The 19354-nt window shown below is 38.7% G+C and overlaps 1 protein-coding gene across 1 annotated transcript in view; it reads right to left on the bottom strand.

Moving 5' to 3' along the window:
* ASAH2 (N-acylsphingosine amidohydrolase 2) overlaps positions 1 to 19354 on the bottom strand; it is an 84163-nt gene that overhangs the window by 53191 nt on the left and 11618 nt on the right. The window contains exons 2-4 of the mRNA XM_039871813.1: positions 6498 to 6629; positions 3593 to 3816; positions 1902 to 2051 (exon numbers count right to left, since the gene is read on the bottom strand). Coding sequence (XP_039727747.1) covers positions 1902 to 2051; positions 3593 to 3816; positions 6498 to 6624 — 501 coding nt within the window. The 5' untranslated portion in view covers positions 6625 to 6629. The remainder of the gene's footprint in view (positions 1 to 1901; positions 2052 to 3592; positions 3817 to 6497; positions 6630 to 19354) is intronic.

Genomic DNA, 19354 nt, shown 5'->3' with positions numbered 1-19354 from the left:
CACTGTGGCTTCTTTCCTGCTCTTTCTCTGGAATTACTCACACTGAGGGAAGCCAGTTGCTCTGTCATGAAGATATGAAAAGTGGGGAAATGAGGACTTCTGCCAACAGCCTCATAAGTGAATCTTCTGGAAAGTGAAATTTCCAGCCCCAGTCAAGCCTTCAGATGACTTCAGTCTTTACCAACACCTTGACTTCAAGATATCCTAAGCCAGAACTCCTCTGCTAAGCTACTCCTGAGTTCTTGACCTACAGACTGTGTGAGATAATGGATGTTTGTTGTCTGAAGCAACTATAGTTTGGGGCTATTTGTTACTCAGTAATAGATAACTAATTCACCACCGTGCTTTACTTCAGTGAATTATAGTTATTTGCGTATTTCTGTTATAGTCCTTTCTCCTATCCCCCAACTAGGTAGTGAGATCACAGGGGACATGGATTATGACTCATTTAGTTGTGTGTCCTCTGAAATAACTAGCGAAGTGCCTTGCAAAAAGCAGGTTATCAATGCGTTTTTCCCTCTAAGATAATAGGATGTCACTTTTAAGAATATGGGGTCTAGGACCAGGTATAGATGTATTCAGAACCAAGCTTTACCATTTGCTAACTATTTGAATTTGGAAAAGTCAATTATCTTCTTTAAGACTCAGTTTCCTTATCCATACAACGAGAATAACAGACCCACTTCAGTTTTGTCGTAAGTGTAGGGGTGAGGAAGATATTTAATTCCCTGCTCCTCTTTCTATAAATGGAAGAGGCTTCCATTCCACTACCCACCCCTCAAGAGGGAGTGACATTGGAGAAACACTTTTAGGCTGTCCTGTCACCCCTCTTGCTGGACCCTTACACAGTGTTTAATAGGTGAGATTAACATGACACTGAATAATGGACATTTAATGGTCACTGTTCTGGGTATTCCAGTCTTTTCTTTCTCACATTCATGAGTATGAAAGCAGACATTAAGAGACCACATTCTCCTTCTGTGACCTGATCTGATACAGAAAATATAACTGGGTCAAAGCCTAGAAATTGGCTTAGAGAGATAGACCTGGAAGCCCATGTCTATCCCTCTATTTCTATCCTCCCTTCCTTTCCCTTCCCTTCCTTCTTCTTCCCTTCTCTTCTTTCTCCTCCCCCCCCTACTTCTTTCCCTCTTCTTCTCCCCGCTCCGCCTCTCTCTTTCTCTATCTCTCCATCTCTACCTTTCTATCTACAAGTTTCAGGTAGCTCAGGACCTCCGCCCTTCCCATGCATCTTTCTGCTAAGTTCAAATGGATCCACAAGTGAATAACAAGATCTAAGTTTGGAAAAAATTATGGAAGAATCTGCCATATTCTACAATACAGCTTAAAGATTAAGAAAGCGGATGTATTCTTTTTAAATTTTATTATGAAATTTTCAAACATAAACAAAAATAATAAGATAATTATAATGAAACTCCCATGGGCCTATCATCCAACTTCAGCAATTTATGTTCAATCTCATCAGTGTAGTATTTTAATTTTCATCTGGTTCCTTGCATCTATTCTCAGTTGTCTAAAAACCTGAGGGAAGGGTTACTGATTAACTGGCATTCTCGGGATTCTAACAAGGAAGAGTAGAGGAGAGAATGTACAGGAAGAGTGAGGGTCACCTGGAACATAATAAACTTTCAAGAAAATTAGCATTAATAATGATGGTGAGCTATCAGCCGAACTGAGAGCAAAGTTTGACCAAAATGACTTAGAATGGAAAAATAAGGATCAGTCTCTTCATATGATTGTCTTTTGGATCGTCAAGAGCTTATAATGTTGAGAGTAGTAGAAACTTACGGTATGAGAAACCAAGAGGGCTTAATTGCTGTCATCATTACCCAGAGTTTTATTTTAAATTATGACATTTCTTTTTCATATTAATCGCTTACCTCCAGCCTCAGTCGTTGGGATACCATGCCTATGTCGATGCTGACAAACACCATTCGATTTGACCCATCGGGTTCTGCCATGATGAAAGCACGACTGTACAGCCTGGTAAGGAGGCCCTGTGCATTCTGGCCACTTTTGCCGTAGCCCATCTAAAGAGGAAGAGAAGATCAGAGCCACTTCATCTCACTCCCCTGCTACTGGGAAGCAGCCTCAATCATACGAGAAGACACTACTTAGGAAGGACAAACAAGCCACATGGCACTGTAGCTCTAAGTGAGATAATATATGTGTTTTCAAGAATAAAGCCAACATCATAAAAGAGGCTTTACTCTTCTATGTAGAAAAATATAAAAGCAAGGTAGTGATCAGCTCTGCAGAAGCTATTCACTGACCTGTAGTCAAGGAAGGAGCCAGTCTGGCTCAGAATTTCATTACTACTCTGGAGACCTTTCAGGGCTTCTCTGTTTTTTGAAACAAAACCTTTTCTCCTACCTAAGATACTACACAAGGAAATAGTTCCTCTCCCACCATCCACATTGCCTGGAAACATTTTGAAGATTGAAGCCTCCCTCGCTTTGGTTGTTAATGTGTGATTTTTTTTTTTTTCTGAAGAAAATGATTTCTTTTTAATTAAGTAATTTTACTGAGGGGCACCTCAACCTGGCTTTTCCCACATTGTCCTATCTGAAACCAACTCGGATCAAACACACCTATCCCAAGCCCCTTCTCTCACCATGTCATAAAACTCACGCTTAAAGTATAGCCAGGTCTTCAGAATGTTCCCCCTACTGCTTGCTTTATCTCATGCGAGAGTTTATTTATAGTTTACATTCCAGAGTCACTTTTCAGAACAGAGACCAGGGAATACGACTGACCCTTAAACAACATAAGTTTGAAATATCCAGGTCCATTTACACATGGATTTTTTTCAATAAATGCAGTCAGCCCTTTGTATCCACAGGTTTTGCATCCACTTATTCAACCAACCGTGGATCAAAAACAGTGTTTTCACATTTGCAACTGCAAATCAAAGAGACTGTTTTATTAAATCTGTGGATGTGAAGTGCCTACTGTAGTTAAGGTTTCAGGGAGTCAAAAGTTACATAGGAATTTTCGACTGCACAGGGATCTGCACTCCTAACCCCTGCAATGTTCAATGGTCAGCTGTAATGCCTAGAATCTAAAGATTATTTGGCAGGAGGCAGACAATCCCATCGGACGACTTTATGCTCTGGATTCCTAGGGAAGGGCTGATATAAATATTGCCACTGTCATAGCCAAGAAGTTGATGCTAGCAGCCAATAAGCCACACCTACAATTGAAGGGTTTTACTTGGCTTACACAGTGTTGGCCCATGCCAGGTTTCCAGTTTTAACCAACTAGAGTTGCCTACGTTTTACAGTCAAGAGATTTTAATCTTCAGATCTTCAATCCAGAGATTTTCTGGCTTCTCTTGAAAAAAAAACAAAACAAAACTGTCATATACGGCAACGCTGAGTCCACACAAGAGAGTTGTGATTGAGTAAAAGTTCCCTTCTTCCTCATAGTACAGTATTTACAATGTTATACAGCAGTGAAGTCAATACAAAAGTGAAAAGATGATGATGTAATAATCAGGAATAAATGCAGGATGAAAAATAATAAAATTATTTGTTTCGCAGCCTCTTTGAGGAACCCATTATTTACCTACCAAATTGATATCGCCTACTTGTCCTGTGCAGTCAGCTCGCCCAACACCAATATGGTAGCCAGTAAAGTTCTGAAATAGAGGCGGCTCAGGGGTCGTCATCATGGGAGACATTTGGATGGTCGTGGGTTCCTGGGTGAGTGTTGAGCCTTGAAAGGCTGTAGAGCCCTGATTGGCTGAAGAGATCTGGGTGGCCAGAGGTCCCTGGGTTGCTGGAAAACCTGAATCTAAAAACAGAATATTTGAGAAACAACAATTCAGCCCACTTATTTGTTGGCATCAATTAAAACACATACATTCAGTTTATTAAAGAAAAAAAAAATCTTTGCATACTCTCTTTTATATAATAAATATGAGAATTACCTCAAAAACTTGTTTTATATCAATCCTCAGGAGAATCTTTTTCTTGAGCTAGAGATGCTTCGGCCAAACAATCAAGGCCTCCATCAAATGTCCCTCTTCAGCTTCTTTTCACAAGTCATTCCTTGTCAAACTCATAGCCCTTCATTCATTCACTGTGCACGTCCACTCCAGCCAAACAAATCAGGTGCCAGGTTCCTGGCACATAGACTACTAAATCCAGACTCTTGAAATTTGTTTCTACCATTCTCTCCATTCAGAGACCCCACTCCTTTCTGTTCCACCAACCAATCTCCACTACCCACTTTAGAGTTGGTTCATTTCCACCACATCCAGATCCATCTCAATCCCCCACCTCAGTTGTTTCTACCCTGCTCGAATCCTCCTCAACCTTCTCAAAACATTTTTAAAAGACTTTTATTCTTAATGCAACCTAGATCATTGTATACTTGTTGACATAGTTCTACCTTTTGTTAATAATTTTCATATCACTATATATATATATGTGCATGTACACACTGTGTTCTTTATTACTATCTCAAACACACACACACACACACACACACACACACACACACACACACACACCAGGGAAGCAGAATGGCATAGAGTCTAAGAGGGCAGGTGCCAGAAACAAACAACCTGGGTTTGAAAATTGATTTTACCAATTATTAGTTGAACAAATTACTTAGGTTATTTCACCCCATTTTTCTCACCAATAAAATGGAGATAATAATAATAATACCCTACCTCCTAGGGTTGTTTTGAACAATATGTTAATGCATATTAAAATTTTAGAGCAATGGCTGGCTTATGGCTTTGGTTTTATTTACATATTTAGACATCATACTTATACATTTTACTTGTTTGTTTGTTTCTACTATAGGCAATAGCTAAGGGTGGCCAAAGCAGCAAATGTCAGTGTCACAAGGCATTAGTGGTCAGGAAGTACTTAAGTGAGAGATTAACAGCAAACTTGTTCTGGAATCCTAGAATTTTAAAGCTCAAAAATCTTAGAGATTACCTAGTCTAATATCCTCAGTTTTACATATGAGAATATGAAAGCCGAGAGAAGTGAGTTCAACCAAGATTTCATGGGAAGCATACGATTAATCAGGTGCCCAAAGCAGATCATTCAACTCAGAATCTCATGATCTTTCAACCACTCTCAGATGGAGTTAGAATCCCCGTCTTTCATCCCCAAGCCCATATTTTCTACAAGACATCTCGTATTGCAAGGAAAGAAGCAGACACCTTTGTTAGTGCCTCATTGATAATCATCATAGGAATGTGGTGCCGACCAAAGCAAAACTTAGTCACATAGCCATGGGCAAGCTCTCTGCAATTTTAGAATCTCAGCTTCCACATCTGTAAAATGGTACTAACACCTACCTTCACAGAAGTTTTAGGAGACTTAAATGAACAAATTATATAGACTCCTGACCACCATGCTTAACACATACTAACCCTTCAATAAACAGCAGCTTCTACCATGAGAACAGTTACTGTACTTGTTGATAATCTCCCTGAGTCTCAGTCTCTGTATTTTCTCATTTTAAGAGCTAGAACTAAATAAGTCCTATAAATTCTTTCATTTCTAGCAGTCCAAGACTCTGCTCTGCTCACTGCTGGCATAGAAGGTCTCTGTTCCTCTGGGGTTTGCAGAGAATTCAAAGCACAGGGACATGATAGAGAATATACTGGAAAAGAGAAAAGGCCACAAAAGAGAAAACTGAAGTGAAGAAATGCTGTCTCCTTCTCCATTTGGCCTGAGGCCAGCCCTTCCTTTGCTGTAGTCAAGGCATTCAATCTCCATTTCTCAACTGGTTTAACTGGTATATAACCTAACAGCAAAGTAGAAGCTCCATCAAAGACTCATGCATGGGCCTAGAGAGTTTCAAAAACTAAATCATTTCTAACATTAAAAATAAAATCATCCCAATTTCTACCATCTCTTGAAAACTCAGGAGATGTAGGTCCATATGATATCATAAGAACAAACAGCTGGCAATCAGGAGGGACTATGGACCCTCCTCATGAAAACTATCTCAGTTCACCTCCCTACTCCACCTCATTAACAGAACTTGATTGGCCCTCATCGGGATTTGAACTCAAGACTTCCTTCTCTAAGTCTTCTTAAAGACTAATTGATATACAGTGGCTCTTCCGTTCTCCTTTTGCCCCCATGAGAAGAAGATGCCAAAAAGAGATCAAGAGAAAGAGAAGAGGCTTGGGGCCAAATCTCACATTACTGTGCCTTGAAGAATCCTGAACTGTGCTAATAACAGTGGAAAAGTAAAAGACAAAAAAAGCATATCAGATACTATTAATGTTGGGGGCAAAGGTAAACTTGATAAAAATTGCTGTCAATGCAGAAAGAGCAATTAATGTAAAAGTTAGGTGGCTATCCTAGGCAACTTAAGTACATACTAAATTGTCTTGTTATAAGCATTCTCAGCAAACATTCTTTCTTGTCTTAGTGTCCCCAGTAATCAAGAAATGTCCTCCAGGCCTAGGAACAGCATCCAAGAGAGAGAATGACACTTGCCTTTGTGATTTTCTATGGTCCCACTGGTGACAAACAAAAGGCTGAGAAGGGCCACCGTGACTGCCGTCATCATCACAAGGAGGAAAATCAGGAATGTTTCTAATGTGGAGAAGGTACGTTTGGCCATTTCTCCTAAGAAAAAGCAGAGATGGAAGAAGAAATATGGAATAGGCAGAAAAAAAAAAACAGAATCACAAATTAAAATGCACGTGCTTCAAGTTGCCCAAGTTTGTAAGCCCTTTCATACGAATAGACTATACCAGGCAAGTACGGAACACTCTTGCCACTAGTTCCATATCCCAAGCTCGTAGCAGACAACACCAATCATTTACTGCACTCTTTGAAAGTTCACAGGGGATTCTAAATCCTTCTCAGCACAGCGCTCAATCTGGCAGCCATCAATCACCATTTGACATTAGCAACTAAGCTAAAATCTATTTGCATTCTTTGGCTACATCATTTCTGCTTTCATTCCTGGTGACGATGCTGTTTACGGGTCTGTACATTGATCTAGGTTGGAGCCCTTTTGTCAACAGGGAAGACTGATCCACCCACACTACTTGCACTTGTGAGAAGGCTGGCTAGAGTGAGGGCTGTACTCTGTGGTCACGGACTAAGCAGAATTATTTTGTCCACATAAAGGTGAAAAACATACCTTTGACCTAAAACTCCACGTTCCAACTTTCAAATACTACCTGGTAAGAAAATAGCATGGAAAAGGGGGTATCTATAGTCTCAAGCCAGGTATTAGTCAAATTTCCCTCTTCAGTAAACAAAAGGATCCCATATGTTGACAAACCATGTAGCAAAGGATAAAAGTAAATAATAACAATGAGGATAAAGTTTTTTGGTTTTTGGTTTTTGGTTTTTTTTGTTTTGTTTTGTTTTGTTTTTGCTAGTTTTGCTTGGCTGAACTGATTACCACTACCAGACCCTTATACAAATCAGCAGTGGCCCTTGATTTAACATTAGAATTTCCACTTCTTAATTGGATCTCAGTGAAGTAACTCATGTGTTTTACTACTCTGTTTCATTGCCAGAATTACAATTCTTTGTAATTCTTTGAACTCATTAGCACTATTTATTTCTCATTAATGATTAAAATCTGAATTCGAATGTTAAAGCAAATGTCTTGTCTGCCTTCAGAAGGCAAATGAACCTTGGAGAGCTAAAGCAGTAATTACGTTTTAAAGGATTCTACATTTCCTAAAGGTTTGCATTTAATCTAGCATAATCCTGCAAGGTCAATGATGAAGCTCTAATAACACAATAGCAAGCCACTTGCCACATCTTTACCATGCCAAAGACTCCATTCCTCAAGACTGTGATAGTTTTCCAAAGCTAAGAAAATGGGATGAAGGTTTAAGGTTTCCTCACATTCTCTGAGACAATGGATGACTCAAGATCCCTCCCTCCCACTCCAAGAAAATGCAGGCATTCTTACCTGATTTAACTACTCAGAAGAATTTTTGCGTCCAGCAAAGCAAATGATGGTCCAGAATTTTGCTTCCTTTCCCCTTGCACTTTGCTCAGCTAAGACTTCTCAGCACTATCTAAAACCTACAGAGGAAAGATTTTCACGGTGATGTCGAGGAGAGTTAGAGTTCTCGTTATCATAGTTTTGTGGGCTTGGTACAAAGATGATATTAAAGTATATTGATAATGAAAGGTTTATGTGCAAGCTCTCTCCTGCGACAGCCTGACGCTGAGATAGCAGTTTCAGAAGGCCAACTGGGCTAAAGGTTATTTCAACCTTCATACAGCTCTTCAGCATGACAAGTCTGTGCAATGTCTATGAGCTTGATCACAAAAAACAAACAAGCAAAACATGTTTTATTTACCACAGATCACTCAACCAGCAATCAAGACAAGGTAATAATATATATTAGATATTAGGGTGGGCTAGGGGTCTTATTGGGCAATAATTATACCAACTTCAGAATAGAACAGTGATTTTAATTTTTAGATTCTCATGAGCAAAAAGAATGCAGAATTTTAGATTAAGAATGTGAATAATGATTATACAATAGGGCAAGAATGCTATGCAACCATTAAAGAAAAAAACTTAATACATGAAAAATTACTAAGTATTATTTTAAGTTTATAAAACATTATGACCTCATGTGTGTAAAGTACACATTATTTATATAGGTGTGGTCATAGAGACTAAAAAAGTAAAGCAAAATGTTAAGAAGTAATGTTAAAAGTAAAGCAAAATGTTAAAAGTAAAGCAAAATGTTAAGATTATGGGCAGATTTTGTCTTCATCTTTTGACTCGGTATTTTCTGTAATAACAGTGTAGCACTTTTATAATGGGAAAAATAATAATTTTACTTCCTCCAGGAAGATATATTCTATATAAGAGCATAAAGTTAAACAATGGCCCACAAGAGGTAAAGAGAGAAAGAAATAGGCCAAATGCCTCCTTTTTTCCTAGTAAATCCAAGCTGTCTAGGAAGTAGTTTGATGAAGAACACATCAGCTTCTAAGAGTTTGTAGAGAGACCAGCACCCCATTGTCCATTCCTCCTCCTTTTGTTAACATAATGATGAAAACAAATCTGAGGCAACACTCAGTTCAAGAATGCAGTACAGAATGAACTGCTTCCTCACCCAACCTTATTCCCAGCCACTATATTCCCATTCCAGAGGTAACCACAACCCACTTTTTGTGAATCTTTCCAAAAATGATTCTATGAATATTTCTACATATTTTTGACGCAACTAGTACAATTCTGATCTTCTTCACTTAATGTGTAGTGGAGAATGTAACTACATATAGAATAGTCTCGTTCTTGTTAATGGCTGTATAATAATCTGGCTATATGATACATCTCTAGTGTAAGTTCCTAGAAGTAAAATTTCTGGGTCAAAGGTGTGTGCATTTAAAATTTTGTTTCAGTATTTGGAATGGCCCCCACAGGGGCTGTGCCAGCATGTTCCAGACTTTGTTACTTCCCTAAAAGGGTAGCTCAGGCTCTTTACCCCTTGCCATTCCGACAGGTTAAAAAAAAAAATGGTATTTCCTTATGGTCTTCATTTGCATTCTCTTCTGAATTAGGCCAAATATACTCATATATTTAAAAAATAGAGATATTAGAGATATAAGTGCCTTCAGATAGAGCATTTAGTAACATACCTTAGCTACCTCTCTGTTACTACAGAAGGAAACAGGTTTAAATTGTGGTATTAAACAAATTTGTGTTTATTTACATTAGAAGGCTTGGTGTCAAGCAGAGACCAAATCAAGCTAACTTAAGGCAGAGAGGGGGAAAGTAAGAGAAGTAAATTCACTGGAAGGCAGCAAAACAGGTAGAAGACTCAGGCTAGGAAGGCCAGAGATCAGGGCAACTCTGTGGATTTAGGTAGCAAAAACCATTGATCAATCTCTTTAGGGCATCGCCAATGGAGATGGCTATCCTCTAACTACATCAGAATTTTGTGTTGTCCTACTCAGAATTCAGTTCCTGAAACACAGCATCTGATTGGCTATGCTCAGATTATACACTTATTCCTTCCCTTAAGGGATACTTAAAGAGACCCAACAAAACCATATCCAAAGAAGGAAGGGTAGTTCTCCAAAATAAAGTCAAAGCAGACACCACTAACAACCTGCCATCGGATTTCCTTTTCCCACCCTTCTCTCTTACAGTGGGATGGCCTCTACAGTGTCCCTATGGTCTCTTCCGGACCTCTCTAACCATTTTCTTCCCTCTAAGGAGCCATGCATTCTCATTTACGCCGAGACCTGCTACGTGACCCACCAACTAGTAAGATAAGATAATTTTAAACAGAGTTTTAGTAGATGATAATGGCATAAGATATCATTTCTCCCAGACATTTTAAGACTCATACATGAATACTAAAGGGGTAAGAATCAAGGAGATTTTAAGCATTGTGGTAGAGCCAGTGGAGGAAAGATGGTGGGCCACAGGGACCTCTGGTGCCCAACAAAACGGCTGTCTTCCACAGCCAGGAATTAGACTACCTTGGGGTGAAGGAAAGATATAATTATAGCAAATATTTTAACTTGTACATATATTTTATTTCTATCTGAATGGCTCTCAGATAAATCCTGTTAGCTAAGATAAGGATGACTGTCCTTTACTCTCCACCTCAAGATGTTCACTCAAGCACACATACTCTATCCATTTTACATATGAGGGAACAGGCACAGGAAAGGATGATTAAAAGTGAGCATTATCTGATATTTAGATTCAAGATGGCATAAGAGGTAGTGGCTGTGTACTCCTCCTCTAGCGACCACACCAAAATTATAACGAAACTACAGAGCAACCAGTTTGTGAAGTCTAGCTGAACAGAAGCCCTACAAATAGGTCACCTCAAATAACAGGTCACCTCAAAATTGCAAGAGGACAGAGATGAGAAATGGCCCGGTTCCACAACCACGTGTGGTGATCGAAAATCAGGAGGGCTGTCTTGGCTGCAGAGCCACCTCCCCAACCTGAGGAGTGAGGGGTCCCAGCTGCAGACTGCGGTCTCTAACTCAGGGTTCCATTGCTGGGAAGAGAAGTCCCCACAACCTCTGGATGTAAAAACCAATGAAGGTGCAGCTGAGTGAGATGGAGGGCTGTGGGAAGTGGAGATCTTCCTCTTGAAGAGTCCATGCCTGGTCTTACTCACTGATGTACTCACTTGCTTTGAGCTCCAGCACTAGGGCAGACACTTGAGGGGTGGCAGGGACATACGAGGAGATGCTCAGCTGTTGGGCTTCATGGCGAAGGCTGGAGGGGCATCTTATCCCTGGACAGAGGTGCAGGCAGAAGCCATTGTTCCTTTATTGAGCCCTTCTTCCTCCCAGCCTGCAGACATAGGTTGCTCCGTCCAGTGGATTCCCTGAGACTCCTCCTCTCCCAACTTGGAGTCCCACCCAAGTTTCTTCCTGTGGTTTATTCTACACATACTGGCTATCTTGGCTCCTTCTGACAACTTTCATAAAATATCTCAAAGGCTCACAAAACCCAAAAGAAGCACCATCTGGCCTCAGCATGCCTTGTACCTCTTGTTGAGCAGCCCTGAGCCCCACACCAGTGACAGCCAACCTCAGTTTCTGACTTGGCCCCTCGAGGCATAAGCCCAATGCAGGTGGCAGTCATATGTGGATTGCCTGGTGACTGTGGCCCTGGAGGTGCACAGGCTGTGGCTAAACTTGGCTGAGGCTAGACCCCTCCTAAGGTCTATGCCAATGGGCCCCACAGCACACCTACTACATAAAGCCACTCTACTAAGACCAGACAACGTAAGAGCCCTACCTAATACATAGAAAGAAACACAGGGAGGCAGCCAAAGTGGGGAGACAAAGAAACATGTCCCACATGAAAGAACAGAACAAAGCTCCAGAAAAAGAATTCACCAAAATGGAGACAAGCAATATACCTGATGCAGAATTTAAAACACTGGTTATAAGATGATCAAAGGAACTTAGGGGAAGAGTAGATGAATTCTGTGAGAACTTTAACAAAGAGATAAAAAAAACATAAAAATGGAGATTGAAAATATAATAGGGAGCCAGTCAGAAATGAAGAATATCTAAGACGAAGAGTACATTAGAGGGAATCAACAGAATGGATGAAAAGGAGAATCAAATCAGTGACATAGAGGATGGGGTAGCAGAGAACACACAATCAGAACAGCAACAAAAAAGAATCCAAAAAAATGATAATTTAAAGATCCTCTGGGACAACATCAAGTGTAACAACATTTGCATCATAGGAGTACCAGAAGGAGAAGAGAGAGAGCATGAAATTGAAAACCTTTCTGAAGAAATAATGATGGAAAACTTCCCTAACCTGGTGAAGGAAATAGACGTACAACCCTAGGAAGTTCAGAGAGTCCTAAACAAGATGAACCCAAAGAGGACACAATAAACCACATGATAATTAAAATGCCAAAGTTTAAATACAAAGAGAGAATCTTCAAAGCAGCAAGAGAAAAGCAAATAGTTACCTACAAGGGAGCTCCCAAATCTTAGCCAATTTCTCAAAAGAAATTTTACAGGCCAGAAGGGCTTGACACAAAATATTCAAAAAGGTGATGAAAACCCAGGACCTACAACCAAGGTTACTCTACGTGGCAAAGCTATCACTTAGAATTGAAAGACAGATAAAGAGCTTCCCAGACAAGAAAAAGCTAAAGGAGTTCATCACCATTAAGCCAGTATTACAAGAAATGTTGGAGGGATTTCTTCCAGAAGAAAAAATATGTATCGAAAGTCTAAATAAAGAATGACAATAATTACATATCTATCAACAAGTACTTCAAAAGAAAAAAAAAAGTGCTTGAACCAAAAAATAGGGTGGTTAAATGGATAAGAAAACAAGACCCTTACATATGCTGCCTACGAGAGACTCACTTCAGATTAAAGGACACACACAGACTAAAAGTAATGGGATGGAAAAGATATTTCATGATGGGCCTAGAGGATAGTGTGCTGAGTGGAGTAAGTCAGATAGAGGAAGACAAATGACATATTATTGCACATGTATGTGGAATCTAAAGAGCAAAACAAACAAACAAACAAACAAAAACAGAAACAAACTCATAGATACAGAGAACATTTCGAGGGTTACCAGATAGGAGGGGGATTGGGGAGATCAGTGAAAAGGGGGGAAGGAATTAAGAACTACAAAATGGTAGTTATAAAATAATCATGGAGATAGAAAGTATAGAATAAGGAATATAGCCAATAATATTATAATAACTATTTATGGTATCAGAGGGGCACTAGATTTATTGGGGTGATTACTTTGTGAGTTATATAGATGTCTAATCACTATGCTGTAAACCCGAAACTAATATAATATTGTTGCCAACAAAAACTGAAAAATAAAAAAATTATTATTAAAAAAAAATGAGAATGATCAAACAATAGTTATTCCAAGATGTGAGCCCAAGTCTCCAGATTCTAGACAAGACCTCTTGCCTTTTACCAAACCCTTACTATCTATATCACTTTGACCTGGGCCCTGGCATGGCAGCCACTGGGGATGTGTAAGCCTGCGTGTTCATTCCTCATGAACAAATGATGAAGCAAAGCCATGTTCTCTTCCTCTTAACATCCTTTCAGAGGAAGCACAAGGTAAAGGCAGCCAGAGATAACCGCAAACTGTATTCAAGCCAAAAGAATGTTTCTCCCCAAACCCCAATTACTTAATCATTACCTAATAATCATTAGCACCACAAATTCTCCTAATATTTTACTTATGCCTACCGGGTAGTGGCTTGATGTGAGTTTTTTATGTTCTGTGGTCACATCCTTCTTCATTCTTTATTCTTGGTATAATTGAGATTAAATTACTTTTTAAAACATTAAGTATTTCATGTACCACCCAGATTTTTTTGGTCTCTAAATACTATTTCTTGCTAAAAGGAACAAGAGAATCTTGAAGAAATGGCTGGGTCTAGCTCTGGGAGAGGAAAAACATGAATTAAAATTGCAACATTTTTGTCATACCAGAAATCAAGAAAGTTGCTGACATGACTAGAATTGTGTCAAAAAGAACTAGAGATTCTTACTAGCCAAAAATTGGTCAATTTGAGCATCAATTAAAAAAAATAACTGCAATAGATTGACGCAAATCAAATTTGTTTAAATCCGTGAAGTCATAATGATATTTAAAAGAAAACCTCACTGATTAACTTTAAAAGATGCTAGGGAACTAATTTGTTTTACTGAAAATTGGTAAGGAAAAAAAAGGGGAAAGGAGGATCAAAAAATCAAGGATAAAAAATTCTGCTTTTCCTGCATAAAAGTATCTTGGGAAAGCCAAATTATTGATAAGGGACAGTTCTTCACTATCAAAGTAGTCCAGCTAATAAATGAGGAAGGAATAATAGAGATAGAATATCAATGTTTTGCAAATTCTTAATGAAATGAGAGATCTAGGCAATGATCATCAATGGCTGGCTGCTTATGTCTCCAAAAAAGAGATAACTAGCTATTGCAAAACTCTGAATGATTTATACAACCTCACTTCTCAAGTATTCTTACCAAATAAAATTAAACCCAAATCGAATCAGCCTCTAGATCTCAGTGCCTGTTTATAGGAAATACAAAAGACCAGTGAATTTAGAGGACAATGTGGAGATACAGTAAGCAAAACCCAGACTGTGAGAGACTCTGTAAGACAAATGACCCAGTTTCTTTAACGATAAGTTGGAAGAGGAGAGGGAGAGAAAGTTGGAAGAGCAGGAACAGGAGGTAGAGGAGGAGAAAGGAGATGGTGAGAAGGAAAACAGGAGGAGAAAGAGCAGAGAGGAGAGAGAAAGGTAGGGGAGGAGAGAGGCCAGGAAGGAGAGGAAAGGTGGGAGCCCAAGTTCATTCTATGAGGGAGGTAGCTGCTCCTTGGTGGCAGGGCATGGGAGGAAGATGGCGTGTGACAGAGGAGAACACCAAGCCTCTCTTTCTTCCAGGGACTCACAAAGCCAATATTCCTAGCAATACTGACAGTTCTGCTTTTCTCAGAGGACAGGATAGATAAACTTACTCGAGGGCTACAGAGTTTCTCTCCTCAAATTTATCTCAGTCCTACTTTCAATACAAAGGGCAAAAGGATAAAGAAAGACATTGAGGGTATGGGAAGGACTGGAATTCAAGATTTGAAGATTGAGGCTTTCTTCTCAGTGACTTTCATTTTTCTTACTGAAAAAATAGAAACTAACAAAAACCTGCCTTGCCGAAAGATTCACATAGACAATGTTTGTTTAAAAAGTTCTTTGCTAACTCTACAACATGTGACTATTATTATATTAATTAGGACGAATGTGGATACCCAAGAGTTGTTTCATTCATTTTAAACCATACAGCGCAATTCTTTTCTTAGTGTGTTCCTCATGCTTGGTTTTAAAGCTCTAAGTTAGACGAACTCGGCCTTGGAAAGAAAGACTATCTTTTGCTAGTTTTGAAACAGCCAAAGGTTTTAAAATTTAGACAAAATTGGAATTGCAAAACTTTCCTACTTTTCTACCGCTACATAAACAATGTGGGGCTATAGAACCTTTGCCGAGTATTTGGAAAGTATTCTCTGATGATTTATCTTTTTCGAAAACCACAGATAAGAATTTATTGCATTTGGCAGTGACAAATTTGACCTGTTTGCCATACAAGATTATGAACGCAGATTGAGAAAAAGCAGGCTGCAGCTGCATTTATCATTATTTCAGAGACAATATCTTTTGATGTAATTCTTCCTCTCTACATAAATCTCATTATTGGCTTCTCCCACCTGTACTGTGCACTGTGGAAAAAGTACCACACTGTCCATTGATAGAAGAACTTGGAAGAGAAAAAATCAAAAGAAGCAGAAAGCAACTTGCTTGCACCAAAGGCCAATCTGACTCAATGTTCTCTCCTGCCAATCGGGGAAAGGAAAACCTGAGTGGAGCTTGACATGAAAGCATATTGTCTTTCTTGTATTGGATGGAACCAAGCCTAGGGAGGAACACTCCCTGGTAAGAATTGCTCTCTTTTCTGCCCGGAGCAAATTAACTGGCAACCATTCACAAAGGATCCACCATTAGATCAGTCAAAAAGCAAAAGGAAAAGGGAACCAGATCATCCTCATGTTGGAGAGTGAACACACACCATTTCCCACATTCTCTCTTGCTGCAATTTGTCCAACTTATTCCCAAGGAAAATCCAATTAAGATCCAGGAGGAAAGAAAAAAAGTTTGTGCTCATATGCAACTACCTGAAGAGATAATGCCGGCAGGAAGGTTTCACATCCTAGGTTTGTCATTGATTTGGGATGGCAATAAGGGTTAGGTGACATCTGAAATACCCACACTCAAAGGGTGCAGCCAGTGAAATGAGAGGAATTATCTATCTGATGCTCCTTACACTGTGTAGAGGTCAAAACCAAGCCTCAGTGTGAACAAAGAGGCAGGGTTTGTATCCTTAGGGGCTAAGATTAGGGGAGGGAGCTCCCATAAAAGGTAAGTAGGTTGCCCAAAAATCAAGGGGGCCAGCTCGAGAAGTCAATGAAAGAAAGCCAGAGCTCAGTGACAGGGGTTAATCCAGGCAGGAATCTCATGCTTGCAGGAGCCAAAAGCAGGATCCAGCTTGGATAGACAGAGCCAAGACAGGGTCAAGCAAGGATGACATCTAAGCTAAAGTACATAAAGTACAAATACAAAGGGGTTGGTGGTCTTGGGCAAAGACCCAGATCACCCTAGGTACTGTCTGTGACTTTGTTTTAATGGTCAGTAAATTAAAGAGACTTGCATGGATTGAGCTAGTTAATCACACCAGGACATGAAAGATAACAACTTATCGAGTTGTTGCTATGTAAACATGTATTAAGCCAGAGCAAGAAGGATGGTCATTTTTTTTTTTAAATAAAAAAATAAAACAAAGTAAACTTATTGAACTCTTAATATGTTCCAGACACCATTTTAAGAATAATATATGAATTGACTCATTTAATTTTCATAGTAATCCTATGAGGATGCTAGTATTCCTATCCCCATTTTACATTTGAGTTAAAAGGCAAACAAAAAAGTAAGTCACAGAGAAATAAAATAAATAGCCAAAGGTCATACTGCCAGTAAGAGACCAAGCTAGATTCAAAACCAGATCATGTGCCTTCAGAGCCTTCTAACTTAACCATCAGCTACACTATGCAACATAAGCATCTGCCCTTTACTGGTATTAATATATCTGATATCCTTACAGTAACAATAAAATAATGCCTACAAAGTAGTCAAAAACAAAAAGCCAATAATAAGAATCAAATATTTGGAGTCAGGCATTATGAGAAGTATGGATTCTAAAGTCATCTATTCATCTAGTCCAACCTCCTTGTCTTATAGATAAAGTTAAGTTACTTGCCCAAGGTCACTGTGATAGAGATTTGCAGCACTCATCCATATCCGGTCCTCCACTCCTTTCTGGGCATACGGGAAGGGCATCTAGCTCCCTAGTGGCTACTAGTCAATGGACTGTGAGTGGCAGTAACATGTATCATTCCTGAACTGAAATATTTACATGGAGGCATTTGAGAGGGGGTGTGAGTTCATGATCTTTCTTCCTCTGCTCTAGTGACCCTGATAACTGCATGTCCCAAATGATATGTTACAAATCTATGAATCATCACTTGGAAGAAATCTACCTCAGAGAGTCATCAGACCAGGAATACACTTTGCAAAACAAGAAATAAATGCTTATGGGTTAAGCAACTAAGATTTAGAGGGTTTTTGTTGTTGTTGTTATTGTTACCACGGGAAGCCCCCCAACCTGATTAACACCAATTAATAAAAATGACGCCTTTGCTAAACTGCAAACTTCTTTCAAAATTTCTTTCAGTCCAATAAATGCCACAAATCAAATGGTTTTATTTCTGGATAACCACATGCAGAAAGATGAAATTTGATCCCAAACTTACAGAACTTGCAAAAATTAATTCAAAATGGATTAAAAACATAAACATTAGATATGAAACTATAAAATGCCTAGAAGAAGCTCCCTGACATTGGTCTTGGCAATGAGTTTTTAGATATGACACAAAAAGCACAAACAACAAAAACAAAAATCAACAAATGGCACTACATCAAATTAAGAAGTTTTTGCAGAGCAAAGGAAATCATTAACAAAATGAAAGGGCAGCCTATAGAATGTGAGAAAATATTTGCAAACTGTATGTCAGATAAGGGGTTAATATCTAAATTCTATACAGAACTCATACACTCAATCACAAAAAAAATAAGCTGATTAAAAACTGGGCAGAAGAACTAAATACATTTTTTTTTCTAAGAAGTCATTCGAATGGCAAACAGATACACAAAAAGATGCTTATCATTATTCTTAAAAATATACTAAACTCTCTCTAGTTCAGAGATGACATTTCATGCAATCATGACTCTAAGACATAGTTAAAGATGAAAAGTAAATATAAAAGATCTCCAGGTCACAGAAACTTATAAAGTCTATGTGTTTGATATCATAGGAAAGGCTCTTAGGTTCATGCAGAGCTTGGCAACTTTTAATTTACATATGATTCTAACCAACTGTTCTTTTTCTTCCAATCATAGGGAATTAGAATACTCTAGCAGGCACACAGGTAGCAAAAATTATAACTGAAAGAAGCTCAAATAAAATGACTCATTCCATGACAATAATCAGTGGTCAAAGTGACAACTCGAGTCATTTTTGTTTAACAATCTCTAAGACAGCAGAATATGTAACATAATTGGGAAAAAAATTCCTCCGAGATATTTTAAGTTTGGATTCTAAAAGAAAGAACTCCAAGTTTTAATGCTGTCAAAAATATAAAGAGAGAGAAAGAGACAAAGAGATAACTAGACTAATCCATTTCAAAATGCTACAGTGTTTTATTAAGTTGGGATTTGGGGAACTTTTATTTTCTACGTTTCACTTAATCATATTTAAATTTTTTCTGCAATAATCTTATATTAGTTTTGTGATACAAAGCTGATTTTTTTTAAGGGATGAATGCAAGATATGAAAAGGTCACATAGAGTAAATACTTTAATTCTCCACCTAGGCTAAAATAGGAGGTATGAAGTCTGCTAGTCCACTCTTATGCGTCAAGTGAAGAATAACTGCTGTTAAAAATAGAGTTTCTGTTTCTTTTATTGGCTATATGAAGAAGACTGTGCTCACTTCAGACTCCATCTTGGTTGCACTTCATAAGGAAGCATGATCATGTGAGACTTTTAGAAAAAATGAGGCATCAACTAATTTAGTCAAGACTAATAGAACAGAGCCAAGTTCTACCTACTTATTCATTTCACTAATGAGAAAACAGGCTGAGCTGCCTTTCCGTGTCCAGGGGAGCAGAATCTTGGATATACTACAAGAGATAAGGTTCTTCTGAATTA

This window comes from Pteropus medius, unplaced genomic scaffold, assembly GCF_902729225.1.
Source record: "Pteropus medius unplaced genomic scaffold, Ma_sr-lr_union100, whole genome shotgun sequence".
NCBI lineage: Eukaryota > Metazoa > Chordata > Mammalia > Chiroptera > Pteropodidae > Pteropus > Pteropus medius.
The sequence above is the reverse complement of the archived record's forward strand: the minus strand, read 5'-3'. Positions and strand labels throughout refer to the sequence as shown.